At 52.8% G+C, this 18,194-nt stretch overlaps 1 protein-coding gene across 1 annotated transcript in view; it reads left to right on the top strand.

Annotated features, from left to right (window-relative positions):
- Mgmt (O-6-methylguanine-DNA methyltransferase) overlaps nt 1-18,194 on the top strand; it is a 234,208-nt gene that overhangs the window by 178,924 nt on the left and 37,090 nt on the right. The window contains exon 3 of the mRNA XM_027930385.2: nt 12,536-12,696. Within this exon, the coding sequence (XP_027786186.1) occupies nt 12,536-12,696 (161 nt within the window). The remainder of the gene's footprint in view (nt 1-12,535; nt 12,697-18,194) is intronic.

Genomic DNA, 18,194 nt, shown 5'->3' with positions numbered 1-18,194 from the left:
GCAGTTAAAAGCTACTTTGACATAAAAACTATCTTTTCTACATTTTTTTTGTTCAATAAACTAGAATTTTCTTGAGCATCTGAGTGTCCTTTCCTATTTGGAGAGGAGACTCTTGCTCACATGGTTTGAATGAATCAGGAGGCCAGTGGCCTGCAGCTCTCCCAGGGGATTGGATGACCCCATGTGGGGACGACCAACAGAGGACCCGCTGTGCTGGTGGGGGAAGGCCACGCACCAGGTGCCAGGGAATCAGAGCTGACATGGGCCCCTGGGTTCCCGGAGCCTCTTCTCAGGTGGATCTTCCTGCCCTCTGCTCGCCTGGGGTGCCAGTGAGAGTTTCAGGTGCAACCAGGCGGAGTCTCAGAAACGCTGCTGGGCTCTAGGGTTTGTGTACAGGGTCTTTCCCTTTCCAAATGTCAGAACACCTGCAAATAAGTGCTGGGGGTTTCCTGGAAAGCCCTGAGGCCCCTCCCCTCTCCCCTGGGAGGCGGGAAAGCTGGTCCTTTCCCGTGGCTTGAGGTCCACTGACAAGACCCTCACGCCTGAGGTGTGACCTCCTCCCAGAGGGCTGCACTAATTTTTGAAGAGAAGCACATAAAGTTGGACTTTGCGACCTGCGTGGAGAGGGACTTGGCACTTCTGAAGGAGCTGAGTGCCCGCCCTGCCTCCCGGCTCTCTGGGCCCCTGTGTTTTTCCCAGGCGTCTCCCACCCTGTTCTCTCTCGCTTTGCATTTGGACATCACCAGCCCTTCCCTGGTGGAGTTCTGACTGGAAGGGCTGAGGGTGCAGCTGAACTCAGTCTACGCCCCTTTGGAAGGAAGACCAGGACGAGAGGGGAGGAGGGGAGGTGGCCGAGCCCTGTGGGAACCGTCTACCAGGTGGGAGCTCCTGATTCTCAGGGCCCAGGACAGCACCTGTGGGAAAGGAGTGAACCATGCTCTGTTTCTCGTGATCCAAGGGGGGAGGGGGAGACGGATTTCAATAATGTGAGCCTTACATTTTCTTCTGTAGTTAATGTTGTTTTATTACTCTCTATTCTTGCCAGAAAGTGCATTTTAAGTTTCAATTCAAAATTAAATATGACCTCAGTGTTTTAAAATACAGTTATATTAACTGTCCATTTAATAGTTACTTAAGATTTTTTGGCCATTAACCTGAAGTCGGTCTCCTCGTCAGATATAAAATGCAGTATTCTCAACTCCGCTGACCAACTGAGGTGTTCCAGCTGTGGCAGTCCAGGGAGAAGCCAGGGCTTCTTAGAAGGGAGCTGTGGAAATTGTTCCAGAGAAGTTGCAGTGCCCATGCCGTGTGCTCTGCTGACCTCTAAAAACTCTGCTGTTTGATAATAGGGAACAATATACTGTTTATTTAGAACTGTACAAACCAAATTATAAGGCAGGTAATTTAGTGGCAGGATTACATATTAACGAGCACACTATGTAAGTTAATGGGACCGAACCCCACGGAGGTCAACCCTCATCTACTCCACGCCTTTTGGAAAGAAGTGGGGCAGTGTCTTCAGAACACTTAGTTATTATCTTAAAACTTAAGTTGTGTACTCCATTGCTAAAACGAAAAACGATTTTTTTCTGACTCTCAGGATGGCAGAGCCACCTGTAAGCTGGCGGAGGTCGACACTAAGCTGGACTGGGGTGGGTATGTCTGGCCCCGTCGGTGGCAGAGGAAGCAGCCCTGCTTGGAGATGGAAGGGCAGTATTCAAGGACGCTGTTCTCCATCAGAAGCTTCTTGTCTGGGGCCTCCTCCTGCTGCTTGCAGCCCAAGGGGAGGAGCACGAGGTCCCTGCTTCTCAGGGCTGCGTTGTCCTGGTCCCCCGGTTGTCCTCTGGTGCAGATGAGAAGGTGATGCCTCCAGAGCAGGCACCAGACTCTCCCTGTGGCCTCTTGGCTCCTCCTGCCAACAGCTGAGTGGACTCCTCTGGAGGGGAGAGGGTGAGTGCAGCTGCTGGAATCCACTCCCGCTGCACTCCTGGAGGAAAGAGGAGCTCGCAGTTTTGCCCTGAGCTGCTTTTCCCTTTGTTTCATCTCCTCGTGCCATTGTTGGCCGCCTGGCACCAGGAGTGGGGAGCAGAGCAGACACAAAGGGAACCCCTTCGTTTGTGTCTTCGAGTGTGCACCGTTTCCAGGCTTTCACTGTAGAGTCCATCAAAGTAAGCAAAACTGGAAGTGATGCCCATTCCCTGGGCTTCAGCAAACTCTGTTATTCCGCAGTCGGCTGCAGAATCCGGAAAGGCAGAGAAATGTGGCTCTCATGTTTAAGGAGACCTGGTGGGTTGTTCCCCCTAGGGAATGGTTTTCAGCAAATTATTCATTGGAAAAATGAAATCTGAAATGCAGGTGTTGTTCGGCGCCCGTGCTGGGGTGAGTACCTTAACACCTTGCTTCTCGATCACTCATCTCTTCAGTGGGCAGGATCTCGCTCCAAAACCAGGCCAGAGAGGGCCCAGGGCCGAGACGGGTGGAGCCCTCTCCGGGGCAATTATTCCCTGGGAGCTCGCCTGGTATAGTCTGTAGGAGGGTTTGTGTTTAGCTGCCTTTTCAGTTCCGCCCCTGCCAGCTACAGCACGGCCCTCACTGCTGGCCTTCCAGGCTACATGGAGCAGTGTGGTGGCCTTAGTCACTCTGGGCCTGTCTCTGGAGGGTCTGCAGTGGGGAGGTGCCCGGCCTGGGCACTCAGGCCTTGACCTCTTACCTGGGCAAAGGAATGTTGCGTCATGTGGTCAGGTAACCAAGGTGTTTAAACCCAAGTATGACCTTCCTTCCAGGGCAAAGGGGCAGCTGTCTGGGGGCCTGAGACCCATGGTGTAAGCACCTAGTATCTGTCTGTCTCTCGACTGGCTACTCAGAGTCCCATTGTCTTTGAACAGGAAGATAGAGGCCTAGAGCTCCCACCTGGTAGATGGCCTAAAGTAAAGGAAGAGATCCACATGCTGATGGAATGTGTGTCATCCAGAACAAAGCCCGGGGACGAAGGCTTTGAGTGATGTGTGAGGTGACCGTTGGCCTCGATTTCTGAGAGATATACAGAGTGTCCTTTTCATGGAGATGGTTCAGACTGCGCTTCATCCCAGTCCTTGTCCCCTCCCTGAGGATGTGGTGTCATGGCCCCAGCTCTGGACCTCAGGTGGTTCTGGGGCATGGGGATGCCCCCTTGGGTTATGGGGAGGGTAAAGAGATGGCTTTAACCGTAGCCTTGTGCACATGAGGCCTCAGCAGCTACCTGAAGCCGCACACCAGTGTCTGCCTAGAGTTGTTTTTTTTGTTTTTTATTTTAAAAATTTTCTTTTCTTTTTTTTTTTTTTTTAGAGAGAGAATTTTTTAATATTTATTTTTTAGTTTTTGGCGGACACAACATCTTTGTTTGTATGTGGTGCTGAGGATCGAACCCGGGCCGCACGCATGCCAGGCGAGCACACTACTGCTTGAGCCACATCCCCAGCCCTAGAGTTGTTTTCAATGCTGAGCTGGTGCTTGACTCTGTTTGGTGGACCCCACCTCTCCAGGGCGCTGCGTCAGGCAGAGGGGTATGACTAGATATTCTCTCATCTGGGACTTCCGAAGCCCGTTGCTTTCCCTAGGCCTGAGCTGGCCAGTGTGGCTGAGAGAATCGGGATGTTAAATTGCATGGTCCTAAACCATCACCTCCCACCTAAGCAGCTGTCTGGGATTTTCCCACGCTCACCTTGCTTGCTTTTCCTCGTAGCATGGGTCTGATGTAGAGAACGAGGGTGCACTCTCGCTTCAGCTCCATGGATGTCCTTGGGCAGGCCCTTGACTGAAACTCACATCAACTTTTTCTTAGGGGTCCTTGCAAAACCTGTCAAGGCACAGAGCAGCAGGTAGCATGGGGTGCCTTTTGACTATTGACCTGTCTCTGGGCAGATTTTCCTTATTTGGGCATGTGGGGCAAGCAGTCTGATTCATCTCTCTTTGCTCAGCCTCCCGTGGCACACCCCTCAGCAGGACAGAGGGTCTGGAGGTGTGAGGAGGGGAAACTGCAGAATGTGTGCAGGTTAGCCAGCTGGGAGAAGCCAGAAGGAGAGGGCGCAGAGGCAGGTGGTGCTGCCTAGAGTTAGCACAGAATATGCCAGCGGTCAGTCAGATGCCCACTTGAACTCCACGCCCAAACCCTGCATGAGGCGTTGGGAAACCCTGTCCACAGACGAGCCCAGAGATTCAGGCGCCTTGATTTCTAAGGTTGGGAAGGAGAATTGTTGAATAATGCAAAGTTACCTAGCCCCAAAGTTCCCTCGGGAAATACGCATGCGTTTGAAAGCCCCAACAATTTGATGAGACTAGTGGAAGGACTCTTTAAAAGTATTTTTACAGATGTATAAGCATTTTATTCAAAAGAAGCTAAATTAAACCAGGAGAGAGGAAAGTACCTTTCATGTGCGTGTGCAACATTGAAAAGCCTCTTTGTTCGCTGCTCGGTGGTAGAAAGCAAAGGCAACACAGACATAAGGCTATTTGAACTCTTTATTTGCCACATTTACAATATTAATAACAGCGTTTCTAGAAGTTGTCACATCAAGTAAAAGATCTTCATTCCAGGCTGTCTTTGGGGGCCAAATTGAGACTGGATGCATGCGTTTAATAAATTGTAGTCTCAAGTAGTCATTTTTGTAAATAATTAGTTTCAGTGAAAGAATAAGTTAGCATATTGTATGCATCTAATGTTGCAAATGTACATACAGCAAACTTTGCTATTAATCAACAGTCGAGGACTGTGAGTGGGGTCTCATACATAATGAATTGTGCTTAAGCCTCATGGGTTTCTTGATAGAAAAATAAAAGAAAACACAAGTGTAGTCAGCTTTTGAATAAAATTTAACTAGATTGCTCTGCATCCTGTAATTGTTTTGGAATCATTAGGGACCTGATCGCTCATCTATAGTTTTGGGGTGTTTTTATCTTCATCTGTCAAATAGTAGAGACTTTTAATGATATGTTAAAGTGTTGGTAAAATACAATTATTCTTTTAATGATTTACATTTAGGCGTAAAAGTAAATAGGGCTTTCTTAGGGCAGACTACTCTGCCAAGTATACTATTTTAAATTCTTATAAAAGTAGGTTTTATTATTGCTGATGTATTTTTAAGAATCAATTATTTTTTTAAAGGAAAACAATATATAGTTCTTAGGGGGAGGAGTTGAAAATCTATGTAAAATTTTCTCTATTTTTTTGTGGGTGCCTTAAACTGTTGTTGTAAATTCCTTTATGGACTTGCTTAGGTCTGATGTTAATTTCAGCCTCAAATTTTGAGAGCTTGGGATGCTCATTAAAAATCGATATCCAGTTTGAGCAACACACCCATGGCCACCCAGAAAGTGAGCAAATTGGAACCTAACTAAATTTTGAACTGCCTCTTCCCCTCCTATCGTTAACCTTGGGACACAAGCCATTTGACCTGTGATAAGATTCATGTAGAATTCATGCCGGGGCGGGCATACAGGCAGGCAGTGGTGTCTGTGTCCATCTTTGTCATGGGTCACACAGGAAAAGCCCAGGGAGACACAGCTGACCTGACAGCCGGAATTCTTCACCAGCCCTGCTGCTGACTCAAGTTGAAACCCACCTTCCTGCCACACCTGTGGGTCTACCCCTGCCCAAATGGGGAATGGGCTACCTTCATGACTCACTCCCCATCTGGATGATGGGGAGTCTTCCCTCTGTAGTGGGCACATCTTCAAGATCAGGTATTGTTAGCCAGTTTCCATCCCTGTGACAAAACACCTGAGACAAACAGCTTGAAGGGAGGAAGGCCAGTTAGGGCCACTGTTCCTGTTCACGGCTGCTCTGACTCTGTCCTGGCGCCTGTGGAAGCACAGTACAGCTCAGCAGAAGCACAGGCAGAGGCAGCTCCTTACCTCACGGTAGCCAGGAAGCGAAAAACAAGAGGCAGGGGTCCGGGTCCTAATACCTCTTCCAGGACACGCCCCCGGTGACCTTCTCCCCTCCCACCAGGCCCATCTCCAAAAGCCTCCTCCACCTGGGCCTCTGGGGACATCTCCGATCCAAACCACGGCAGGTAGTGGAGGTTAACCAGTAAACTGGCCTCAGGTGACCGTGGGCAGTCTCGTCCCTGAGGGTGCAGAAGGCTGGTTGGGCCTGTCCTTTTCAGTATGAGTGTAGGTGAACTGCTCTTCCTACACGTTTGCCCTTTCCTTCCTGTCAGAAGTCTTGTTCTTGGGGTGGGACTACAGCTCAGTGAGATAGGCTCCCAGGGGTCTTGGAGAGCAGAGCACAGTACGCACTGCCCCTCGTCCTCACCAGCACCCCCTCAGCAGGCGCTCGGGACCCGCGAGGCTCAGGTGCGCCTTCTGTCAGCTCCTGCTTGCCCACCTCCGTCCTAGAATGGACTGGCAGGCTGTGGGCGGCCTTTCTTACCACTGGCATCCGCACTTCAGTTTTTCCTCTCCCTCTTCTGTTTCCTGAAGTAACTCTGGACGGTGCTGATGATTGCACAGACTGTGGAGTCTCTGTGGTGGTGTTGCCCAGACAGCTGCTGGCCACCAGGCTGTGCCACAGAGTTGTCACAGACACTGTTCGTTCATTGGCTGCACAAGAAAGTCCTGTGGAAGGGGAGTTCTCTGGTGATCCCTGCCAGTCCCTAGGCCTTTGAAGGCCGAATGTCAACCATGTGTTCTGCCTTCACCCCCTGCATCGTCCTCGCAGCAGCTACGGGTGCCGAGGGAGGGCCCGATGGAGTCAGCGTTCTCGCCTCGAAGCCCATGCACAAACAGACCTACGTTGGGTTGTAATGAAGAGTTGAAAGCCTTTAGTCAGCCTTCCCTTTTTAAAGAAGTGATCTTTATTGTTAGCAGATAGCATAGTTTGTTTCCCATCTCCAGTCCTAACCCTGGAAGAAGAGTGCCGGCGCCTTGGCCAGAAGGACAATCCATCAAACACGGGTAACCCTGCTGGAGATCCTCTAAACTGGAGATAATTGTGGGCTCGCCAGTGAGGCTGAGCAAGGGTCCCTGCACGACATCATGAAGTCACCTCTGCTTCCAGGCACCTGCATGAGCCCATGAAGTCGGGTGCCCTGTCCTCAGGTCCTGGAGGCCTGCTTGCTTGCTACCCCACGTTCTGAAAGCCAGAGGAAGCCAGGTTTACGTGGGCAGCCCAGCCAGGGAAGCGTCTCATCCAAGGGTGTCTGGTGAGCTGTGTCAGCCATAGCTCTGGGCTGTTGTTCCCACAAAGAGCTGTGCCACCACCTCCACGTCCCCAAAAGCCTCCTTTATGCCTTGCTAAGGGACGCAGCCTGCATCTGCTCCTTTCCAGATTCCAGGGGAACTCGGGCGTGTGCAGCTTTTTTCCTTGGGTGACTGTCTGGTGTTGTGATTTACATTCCCAAACCATAAGGCAAGAACGCCATCCTATGAAGGGAGAGTTTGGAGGTGTTCTGAGTCACACAAGAGACTGCTGTGCGCCCACAGTTCCTTCAATCCCGAGTGGTCCACAGTCTTTCCTGTAGAAGAGATGATCAGATGTATCCTATAAAGAACTCTGGGCTTGTTTGCTTATGATTTAAGACAAGTATGCTACATTGTAACGTGTTGGGGGAGGAGAGTTCATCAAGGAGTAGGCCTTTTACTTTGCCACTGGGAACCCCTGATCTGCATGCTCCGGTCTGCCACCAAGCTCTCGTGTTTATAGTATTGGGTACATCTGTGACTTGGAAAGAGGTGAGACGGGTGTCCGGAGTGTGGCTTCTCCCCTGTGTCGCACCTGGCACAAGCCGGTGCTGGACAGCACTGGTCCCCAAGCAAGGCTTCTGAGGGGTGCACTGTCCTGGCCTCGGCGCCCCTGGCTATGCATGTCCATGGAGGAGAGCCAGCATCAGTGTCTCTGGCTCTGCCCACTGGGGCCATCTCATTTGAACTTGGTTAAATCACCCCCAGCCTCCCACTTCTCTGGGCATGATGTTGTCCCTCTTCCTTCAGGTTCTGATGGTGCCAGTGTCTTAAAATGCAGGTTTCATGCCAGGGGAGAGAGGAGGGCAAGATGGCTTCCCTAGTGACACCTGTGCTCATGGCTGGAGTTGTGCTACAACTTTAGCCACTCATCTGGGGTCAAGCAGAGGCAGTTTCTGTTGCCCAAGTCAGAGATGCAGTACACCTTGGGACATGCTCTCGGGGCGCCCAGCAGGGGCCCCGGGCCTTCTGCGCAGGCCGCAGCCCACACAACTTCATGTGGGGCGCTCTCTGCACTGGAGTGGATGCCAGGATCTTCCACAGATGACAGTGTGCTGTGGTCCTGTTTGTTTATAAGGAACCCTGGACAGCCATTGGCATTTTTTGAAGAAATCCTTGGAACAGGATACGTGCGACCCCAGCCTTGCTGTGTGAAAGTTCCTGGTTTGTCATCGTCCTACCAACAGAAGCCCAAGGAATCTACCAGCTGGTTTAAAGCAAAAGGGTCCCAGTGCCCTGATCTTGGCCTCAGGATTATTCTGTGGGTGACGGGTGACCCTGGAAGAGGCCCAGGGAGATGCAACTGCTGTGCTCATATGGGGAGGGTCTCTCCTGCGACGCTGGTGTCCCAGCTGGGTCCTGACCCAGTATCCGTGGGGGTGTCTTGGGCTGCCACAGTGCTCTGCCGGAGGCGTGGCCTGGCCCCAGCCGCTTGCTTCTCAGTGCCAGGTGAGGTGCCAGGAAGACTTGATGTAGAGCGCGGCCGGGGAGCCTGCAGTTATTGCCATTTCAGGGTTCGCCGGGGCAGGGGGAAGGCTAGAGAAACTCCTCCATCATAAGAGCGGCGGCCAGCAGAACTGTCACACTGCAGTTCTTCCTGGGACGAGCCAGGCGAGGTTGGAGGAGAGGGCAGGGCAGGGGAATAAATTTCGTTTTATTATAGAAATGGAAATTTGTGTCGTGGCTTTAAAAATCTGGTTTTATGTGTGTGTTTAATGCCATTCATTTTAAATGTAGTCTCATAAATCCTTGCTTCAGAATCAAAGCTGTTTAATTACATTTCACCCATGACTAGTTATCTAATGCCAATAGAGAAAGAGTTAAAAAGGAGAACTACAGAGTAAATCAGAGGTGAGATCTTTAGCACAAGCATAAAAAATCAATTTAAGATGAATTTTACTACTATAAAAATTCTTCACATATCCTTTTAAGAGCGGGAAATGCTGGAAGCCCAGCTCCATTCAGTTCCCTGGGCGAGGCAGAGGAAGGCGCCCCGCGTGGGCAGGCCCAGGAGGCGATGCGTGCTGGGTGCCCAGGGCACCTGTGCTGAAGGAGTGGTACCTCTAGATGTGTGCCAAGTGCTTGGGGGGCAGAAGCCCCTGCCCCTCACTTAGAATGCCCCCTCCCCGAGGGGGATGCTGGCTTCTCCGAGCCGCCCCTGTGATGGCCAAGCAGACCCCATAGTCCTAAAGACCAACCTGGAGCTCTTGCGGAAGAGGTGCCAGGCCCAGGTGGTTTGGCACAGGGTGTAGTGGCGGGCCTGTCCCTCTGGTGCCCTCAGTTGAGGGTTGCTGCACAAGGGCATCACTTCCTGTCTGAGCAGGTGGCATTAACCCCGAGGTGACCGCTGGCTATCGGCTCTTTGCTCTGGACGGAGCTCCAGCAGGCCCCAGTGAACACCGTCCTGCTCCCTGGGTTTACAGCTGTCCCTGGGCCTCAGGATGGCAGAGCACATCTCATGGTTCTCCATCCTTCCTGTTAGCCCTCTTTCAGTGCACGGCTTATTTGGTTAGTGAGAAACAGAGCAAGAATATTCTAAGATTGGATAATAATTCAGCCAAGCACAGGGCAGATTTCTCCTTTCCACGGTCAGACGTGGCTAGTAGGGAAAGAAAGTGGGCAGTGAGAGGACGGTGCCTCCCTCCAGGAGCCCTCTGAGAGGCCTGTTCTCTGCCTGCGGAGAGAGCCCGGCCTCCCTCGGGGCCTCTTGGTGCCTGGGCCTGCGAAGGGTTCCCAGGCGGCCATTCAGGCCAAGAAAGCAGCCTGTGTGTTCAGGCCCCAGGCTGAACGAGGGCCCTGTGTAGTCTGGATCTGTTCCACGTGGTGGTGTGTCAACAGGATTAGCTGCTCTGCAGGGCTAGAGTCTCAGACCTGACGCATGTCCCAGTGGTCTGTCCCTGCGTGGCCTGCTGGCGAGCTCCTGTCTCCTTTCTCCGTTGGAGCCCCGGCTCCTTCCTGACCTGCCAGTGTCTGCATGCTTAGACAGCCTCTCCAGTAGCAGTGTGGACCCTGTGCATCCCCCCGTCAGTGCAGTTCATCTCAAGGCTTTGGAGATGTTAAATACCACAAGGGCCCCGTCTCAGACTCCAGCATGGCCTGCTGTCTCCCGCCATTGCCCTGCAGGACCCAGGCCGACAGTGCCAACAGAGCAAGGAACCTCACAGGGTTCCCCTCCTCCAGTAGCAGGAGCTGGCACAGCTCTGCAGGGGCTCACCCCCAATGGGGACAGACTCCGCTTCCCACAGTGCCCCTGAACTTGGCCACACAGGCACCCTGTAGGAGTACAGCATAGCCATGTTGACTCCAATGGAAACCCTGGGATGTCCTTAGGCCTAGGTTGGCCCCTTTGATGGTCCTGTATCAAAGGTGTGAATGTCCCAGGAGGAATGCAGAAGTGGCTTCCATTGGTGTGTCTGCCTGCATCCCTCAGCCTGCCCAGCCTGCCTTCACCAACAAAGGATCCCGTGGGAGAGCGCATGCATGCGCACACCGCCCTCCTCCTCTGCCTCTGCTGCAGCTGTGAGGTAGTCAGCCTTTGTAACCAGAGGGAAGTCGGTGGCTGCCCCTTGCCTCATGGTGTACCTTTGACTACAGATTTGCACAAGTGTGGTTCCCCCAGGGACTAACCATGCGGGAGCCACCGGAGCTGGCAGCGTGAGGCAGTGCTCTGAGAGGTTCTGCAAATTCTCCAATCTGGCCTCCCACCTGCCTGAGCACAAGGAAGCTGCTGGTCCCTGGCAGCCTGGGCTGTGGCCTGGATGCCAGGCAGCACCCACGCGGCAGCTGGGTTACCAGCCCCTCCACCACAGGCCTCTTCCAGAGCTCTGGATCAGCCTCGTTCTTACTGCTGTAGCCTTGCTGGGGCAGCTAGGGCCTTGTGGCCTCTGGCAGTTACATTCCCCTGTTTAGGGACAAAGTGACCGTTTTGTCCTGGCATGCAAAATTTGTGCCCACCTTTCCATGATTCATTATCCTCCTGCCCACACCCTGAGATCAGCCATGCACAAGCTCTTTCTCCTCTTTGTTGACACTTTTGCCCCCCAGGGTGGCCTCCTGGTTCCTCTTCTCCATCCATCTCATCTGCCATCCCAACTCGGGCAGACACAGCCAGACCTGTGCTCCCGGGCACTTCAGCCCCGCCTGTCATGCCTGTCATGCCTGTGCTGGGCCGTGTTTCCAGTGAACGGAGGCCCCCTGCTTCATGGGGATGCTCAGAGGATGGAGAGAAGACAAGATGGTCTGATGATGGAAGCTCACACTCCAGGCCTCTCAGGACCCAGGGTGCCGCAGGAGCTCGGGAAGGGTGCCGAGAAGCATCCCGCAGGGACGTCAGGGAGGCTCTGTCCCTCTTCCCACAAGAGCCTCAGAAGCTGTGCTACCTGCAGAGGAGAGTAGAAAAGCTGTGCCCACCAGGCCTGGGAAGGGTCTGGAAGCCTGCGCCTGTCCAAGGCTGGACAGGCAGAAAGTCATCCAAGACAGCAGGCCCAGTGCCGCTGCTTCATGGGGTGGGTCCTGAGCAACTGGAATAAAACCGGATCTGCCTACAGCTCCAGGGCCCAGGATCAGAAAGCAAACCACCTGCCAACAGGATGCTTGCCCCCCATGGAAGATGAGCAGTGGGTTCTGTGAGGGGCCAGACCAAGAGGCAGAGGAGGAGTGTCCATGCAGACACAGCCAGGGAGCAGTCTATGATTAACCCCAAAATGTTTGGGGTTCAAATTCAGGACATCAAAGGGCAGGGAGATGGTGACCAGGAAGAATGAGCGGGAAGACTTGAGAAGGAACCAGGAGACGCCCTGGGCGTAGAAGCCACAGTGCTGTCATCGAAGCGCCAGGCCCACCGGCAGCTCCCCTGAGGATCAGTGCTCTGGAGCCTGGGAATGCCAAATGGAGTGGGCACATGAGTCAAAGTAACCCCAGACGGGGCATGCCCCCGCTGTTGGGGTCCAGAGTAGGGTGGGGGACATGTGTGCTACAGCTGATGTTGCTGTTTCTGGAGAATATGTTTGATGATGGCTACTTGATGCTTTTGTGGCTGTTGCCTTAGAAAGAGCACACTCTCACCCCGTGACTGGTGCACATGGCTCCTGCTCTGGTGTATCTGTGCCTTGTGCCCGTAGACCTTTGGAGCTCACACTTGAGCCCTCAGTGTCCTAAGCCAGGAGATGGTGGGGTGTGGGGGGTGACCCAGCGTCTTCCTGCTCGGCAGCTGGTGGGACACAGACGTTCCTCCAGCTAGACGCAGCAGCCATTCACTCTTCCCATGTGTGGAGGCAGGGCCCAGAAGTTTACTAAGCCCCTGTGGTCCCTTTTGCAGCCCTGCGGAGGCCCCAGCAGCTCCTGAGGTTGTCAGCGGTCCAGAGGGAACATCGGAGCCCCTGATGCGATGCGCAGCCTGGCTGGACGCCTATTTCCACAAGCCCTCAGCCATCGAAGGGCTCCCTCTGCCTGCTCTGCACCATCCCGTGTTCCAGAAAGGTTGGTACCTGCGCCTGACTCGGTGACTATTACTGACGTCACAGCTTGCTGACCACACCAACTTGCTGTTTTCACGTTATCTCCGCCCAGGTGGCATATGGCCAGGCTGAAGGACAAGAGCTTGTGGTCTCCACCCATTCCAAGTGGCTGTGTTAGTTTTGGCACGTGGTCACATAATTCTTGGCAAGGGCCATGAAAATGATGCATGCAGATCAACTCTCGCTGGCTGAAAGGTTTAAACAGGAACACATCTGAATGGCAGTAAAGTTTTCAATAAGCTCATTGTTAACTTAAACTCTTTGCCTGCCAACAGCCTGAAAATGAGACTCATACGTGGGCAATTAGCCACTTTCACAAACTCAGTGACAGCTACATCAGAGAGCGCAGCTGCATTGTATCCTCTCAGATAGGCTTTAAATCTAATTCCTTAAACTTAGTACATTCGACGGGTTCTTAAGCATGAATTGAGAACTTGATGCTTCAGTGCAGTGTACTTTATAAAGACACTTCAGTGTCTTCAGTGGCCTAAAAATGTCTTGCCAGACGTTTCTTTTAAAGCTTTTGTTGGTCTACTCAGCACAGAAGTTAATTATAGCAGCTAACATTCTAGACACATACCAAAAATTTATTTTGGATAATGATTTTTATAAATAATCATCGCAGTGTAAATGAATATCTGCTCAGATGTCTGTGTGTAGATATACACACATCCTTAAGGAGATAAACTACCCTGAGATTTTAGATATGGTGATTTTAAAGCAATCTTGAATTTCAAAGTGGTTCTAAGTACAATTAAAGGTATTCTAATTGCTGTCTGATTTTTCAGCACCAATGGACTTGAAATTGGCGTTATTTCTAGGGAAGCTGGTATAGAAGAAGCTCCTGAGTTTGGGCTGATCCCAGGTTCAGTGATGTGGTCAGGCAAGGGAATGGACAAAGCCGCGAGCGTGTTTTGTACAAGATGAACGGACGCTGCATCTGAAATGCTCGGGTTCCTCATTGTCCATATCATGCAGAACTACCTCCAGGTTTTTCTCAGAGCTCCCGAATTTCTAAACGTGAGTCTCTGGGATGGTGGGGAGGCTCAGTAGGACACTGTGCACATCCAAAGCCCTCCACCAGCCCCCCATGAGGCACTGAGGGAACGGTGCTGCCCGGCCCCCTGCCACGTCCTGCCTGCTCTGCCCCACCTCCCGTCCAGCTCTGTGAGCCGTGGGCTGCAGTGATCGTGTGGGTGACCCAACCTGTTGAGCACTTCCAACCACCAGGGTGGGCTAGGGATGTTACTGTAGTGCAAGGAAGTGAGAGATGGGTTTGTCTCCTAGGGGAGGACGTGGGGGCCTCAGAGCAAGGCACTCAGGCGCACTGTCACCACAGGGGAGCCACAGAGCTAGTCAGGGAACTTTCCTTCCCTCAGTCTACCCACGAGACAGCTGAGGTCTGAGGTCTTGAAACAGAAACTTGTCTTATAAAGCAGGTGAGAAAGTGTCTGTCTAATCTCACAAGGGGACAAGCACGTAAAATCCTAAACCTCACCTAAGCTTTGTTGTGTAACTTAGAAATGTGGAGGCTAAAGTTGCGAGAACTCATTAGTTTTTCATGAGCCAGACAGTGATACTGGCACAGAGTGGGACTCTACTGGCCTTGTCCCACCAGCATCCAGAGAGTAGGGCCATGCCAGACCTGGAGAAGGAGCCCAGTGAGCCACTGACAATGATCCAGGCCAGAGGTGACTGGCAGAGGAGTGATATTGGAATGATCAGAGGTCCCCCACCTGCCTCAGCCTTCTCACCCACTCTGAGGCCCCACTGCGGTGTTGGCTGGCCCCAGATCTGGGACCTGCCTCTGGGACTCCTCACACACAGCTCCAAGAGGCCATGCCTGCCCCTCCTGCCTGGCTCTGGAGTCCACCCCAGGCCCCCACACTGGCTGTGTCCTATGCAGCAGCTCGTGGTGGGTCTTGGTGACCACAAAGTCCTGTAGTAGCCTTGGAGAGGATGAAACCATCCGCTACCCCAGCCCTGCAGTGCTGGCAGGCACCTCAGGGTTGTGGTCAGCAGAGTCTCAGCACCCTTCTTTCTCTCAGTGCCTGGAGACTTGGAAGGCAGTGCAGACCAGCATGTTCACCTCCCTAATGGGGTCCCCTGCTCCAGGTCCTCTCAACAGTGGTTGCTGCTGAGGCTGGGACTTGGCATATTTCTGCATATGAAACCTGGGGGTTTTCTTTTCTCTTTTTCTTTTTTTATTTCATTCTTTTGATTTAGTGCAGTCACTTCCTCCTGCACAGGGCCCAGGTATGTAGATTTTCCAGTTTCAAAAAGTGGAGCTGGTGGTCGGTGGTGGTGGCAGCATCGGACTGCTGGCATAGAACTGCCGGGCAGACCCCCACCCCCAGCTGCCTGTCCTCAGCGCAGGGTGCTCCACAGCAGCTTGCGTCTGCTAACGCTAGTGAAGGAGGGAAAGTCTTGGGACAGGGATACCTCAGCGTCCCCTGGAAGCTGTGGGTTCACGGAAATTGATCCTCTTTGCAGACTGCAAGGAATGGGTTGCTTTTCATTTGAGAAATGTCTTCTGGACTGTTCCATTTCCTGTGCCTGTTTTGAATGTGTCTGACATATTTTGTGTTGCGGGTTTTTTTTTTTTTTTTTTCTTTTCAGTCATATCTTAAATTTAGGCCAGTTCTATCCCTTTCAAAAAGCGGTTTGTAACGAGCCGGCCCTGAGTGCCAGCACACTTGCCTTTTTTGCTAACGCCCTGGCTTGTAAGTCTGCCACTGCTCCATGCCAGGCTCACATTCTTCTGGGCACCCACACACCTGTGCTGCTGTGGCGCTCTCCCTGGCCCCAGGGCCTCCTCTCCTTCCCAGGATCCTTCCAAGATGTGGATGTGCTGCTCTTGATTTGTTTTTAAGGCTAGCCACAAAAATAGAAAGTTGAACCATATAAAATTGTTGTTTTGTGATCAAAAGTTATCCAATAGTGGACATTTTATTTAGTTCAGGTCATTATTTTTGGAGAATTTCTGAAGTTTAATTAGTTGCAGGCCAACTATTGGGTTGTTTGTGTGTTAAGGACGACAGACCACCCTTCCTGACCAGGAGTCTGCAGTGGGCCATGGCCTCGTTCCAAGTCGGATAGTGGGCTGCTCCTGAGAGAGGGGGATGGCTCCTGAGGAAGTCCTGGTGTCCTGTTGCAGGAGCAAGGCCCAGGCATCCAGAGCAGGGCCATGGCATGGTGGACCCAGCAGGTGCCCTGGGCTTTCTCACAGGCAGATGTCAACAGCCCGGTTCTGAGTTTTACTTTAAAGGGTGGGTGTTCCCTTTAAATGGGATGCTCAACGCTGTCCTGACCCCTTCACCACAGCTGTTGGCTTGTAGCTGTGAAAGCCTTGCTTCCCCACCTCTGGCTGCAAGTGAGCCTGGTGACTTCTGCACTGAGCCAAGGATAGGACCCACACCCCCGTGTGTGGATCTGCACAGAACACCTCGTTTCAGAAGCGCCCCCCAAGAAGGCCTGCCCGAATCTTGGGAAAGGCCTTTCAGGGTTGAGTTGATTTCCCCACCGAGTCCTGGAAGACTGCCTGACTACTTGTGCCTCCAGTGGGGTCCCTGAGCGTTCTGAAAGGCAGATGATAGGGCAGCCATCTCCCTGGCCCTCCTCAGAGCAGCCCTTCAAAGCTCCACTTTGGGGACCCGAGCAAGGGCTGCACCCCTAGCTACCTGCTGCCCGCACCTGCAGCGCCCACATCCTGGCTGTCACTCATGGAGGGGAAGCGTAGCCCTGACAGGCCCTACCTGGGCCAGGTGGTCCCTCAAGCCTCCACCTGACACGTGGGCCATTGTGTTCCGGCAGCGTGCTGTGTGGGTCACACGTCCACCTGTGCCCGCACCGGTGCCTTCCACCCTCAGGCACTTTGCTGTTTACAGCCTGAACTGTAAACAACGGTGTGATGGGATGGTCAGCAAGAGAGTGCGTCTTGGGGTCTGCTGGAGAACGTCACCCTCACCCTGTCCTGCCACGTCTTAAACAAGGACGTCAAAATTGCTGACCTTGCCGAGATACTACCTGGTGGAGCCAGAAGGTTCCGAAGCCTCCTTCCAGTGCACTTATTGATTAGAACAAGCTAACAACACTGCACTTAAATTATGTGGGAAGGAAACAGCTGGTGGAAATGTAATTCCGTCAACCTCAGAGCTGCTGGATCCCTTTCCAGGGACAGCAGACGTGGAAATCTGGGGCTTAGGCCAGCTGAGGCCAGTGTCTGGAAAGGTGAGTATGAAAGACCCCACCCACAGCCAGCCCCCCAGGCATGCCCATCAGCAGCAGAGGCCACAGTCGGGAGCAGCCACCATCCTGGAGAGGAGAACCCAGCAGATTTCTGTGTCTAGAGCAGGATGGGAGAGAGATGGTGGAAGGGCAGCAGTGGTCAGGGATGAGCAGGGGAGGGTCCACAGCGTGTGGACCTGAAGGTGACCAAGGTAGACAGCAGCCGTCATCTTCATCAGGGATGATCACTGGCACTCTGCTCCAAGGAGCACATCCCCTGTGGACAGGAGACCAGGGCCACTGCACTGGCTTCCTCTTCCAAGCTGCATGGCAGGGCTCACCACTTCCTCTGTCAAGTTCTGTGGGCACACAGGCCTCCTTCCCGAGCGCCAGCCCAGGAGGACTGCTTCCCAGGGAAGAGGCTCTCTGATGATCTAGTCCTTCTCCTGGCTTAACTGTCCGGCTTGCACTTGAACGTCCCTGTTATTTCCAAACCCTCAGCAGGATGAGGAGGTTAGATTAGTTTCCAAATGCAGAACCTTAAGGTGGAGAGTCTCTCTAGGCTGGGGCCTCCCAGCCTGCACAGGAAACCTCACTTCCCTGGGAGCTCCTCACAAGGCCCCCTAGGGCTGGTGGCTCTCCTGGTTTGCCCTGCTTTGTCCACACAGGGCTGGCCCTGGGGATTGCCTGGCCTGGCTAGCCAGTGATGACTGATGCCCCTCCTTCCTTGTCCTTCACCTCGACCGAGTGGCTACTTTTTGGCACATGGGTGAATTTCCTGGGCCAAGGATCCCGAGGCTTGGGTCACATCCTAGCCTGTCATTGTTATTTTAATGCAGGCTCCTGCCTGGCCATTGTCTCCATACTTGGTCTTTTCTTTGGAGGAGGTGACATCTTGGACTAGGAGAGCTCTTAAAATTACAAGTGTGATTCACTAGAGCAATGGCTTTTTCAAGTGCAGTTGTGTCTTGGCCCCCTCCATGGCGTGTGGGGCAGGGGTTACATGTCAGAATGCTCTAGAAGTCTTGTTCATAACTTTATGCCTATGGATTTCTGTACTTCTCATCCCTCCCTGAGACACATAGAAATCTTAGGCACACACAGCCTGTCTTGAGAATTATCGCTCTAAAGAAACTTATTAAGAGGGAAGCAGCGCGGAGGCAGAGCGCTGGCCTGGCACACTTGAGCCCTGGCTTCCGTCTTCAGCACCGGGGAGAAATGGGTGCAGGTCTT

Source organism: Marmota flaviventris, chromosome 4 (genome assembly GCF_047511675.1).
Source record: "Marmota flaviventris isolate mMarFla1 chromosome 4, mMarFla1.hap1, whole genome shotgun sequence".
In the NCBI taxonomy this organism is placed as follows: Eukaryota; Metazoa; Chordata; class Mammalia; order Rodentia; family Sciuridae; genus Marmota; species Marmota flaviventris.
The sequence above is the reverse complement of the archived record's forward strand: the minus strand, read 5'-3'. Positions and strand labels throughout refer to the sequence as shown.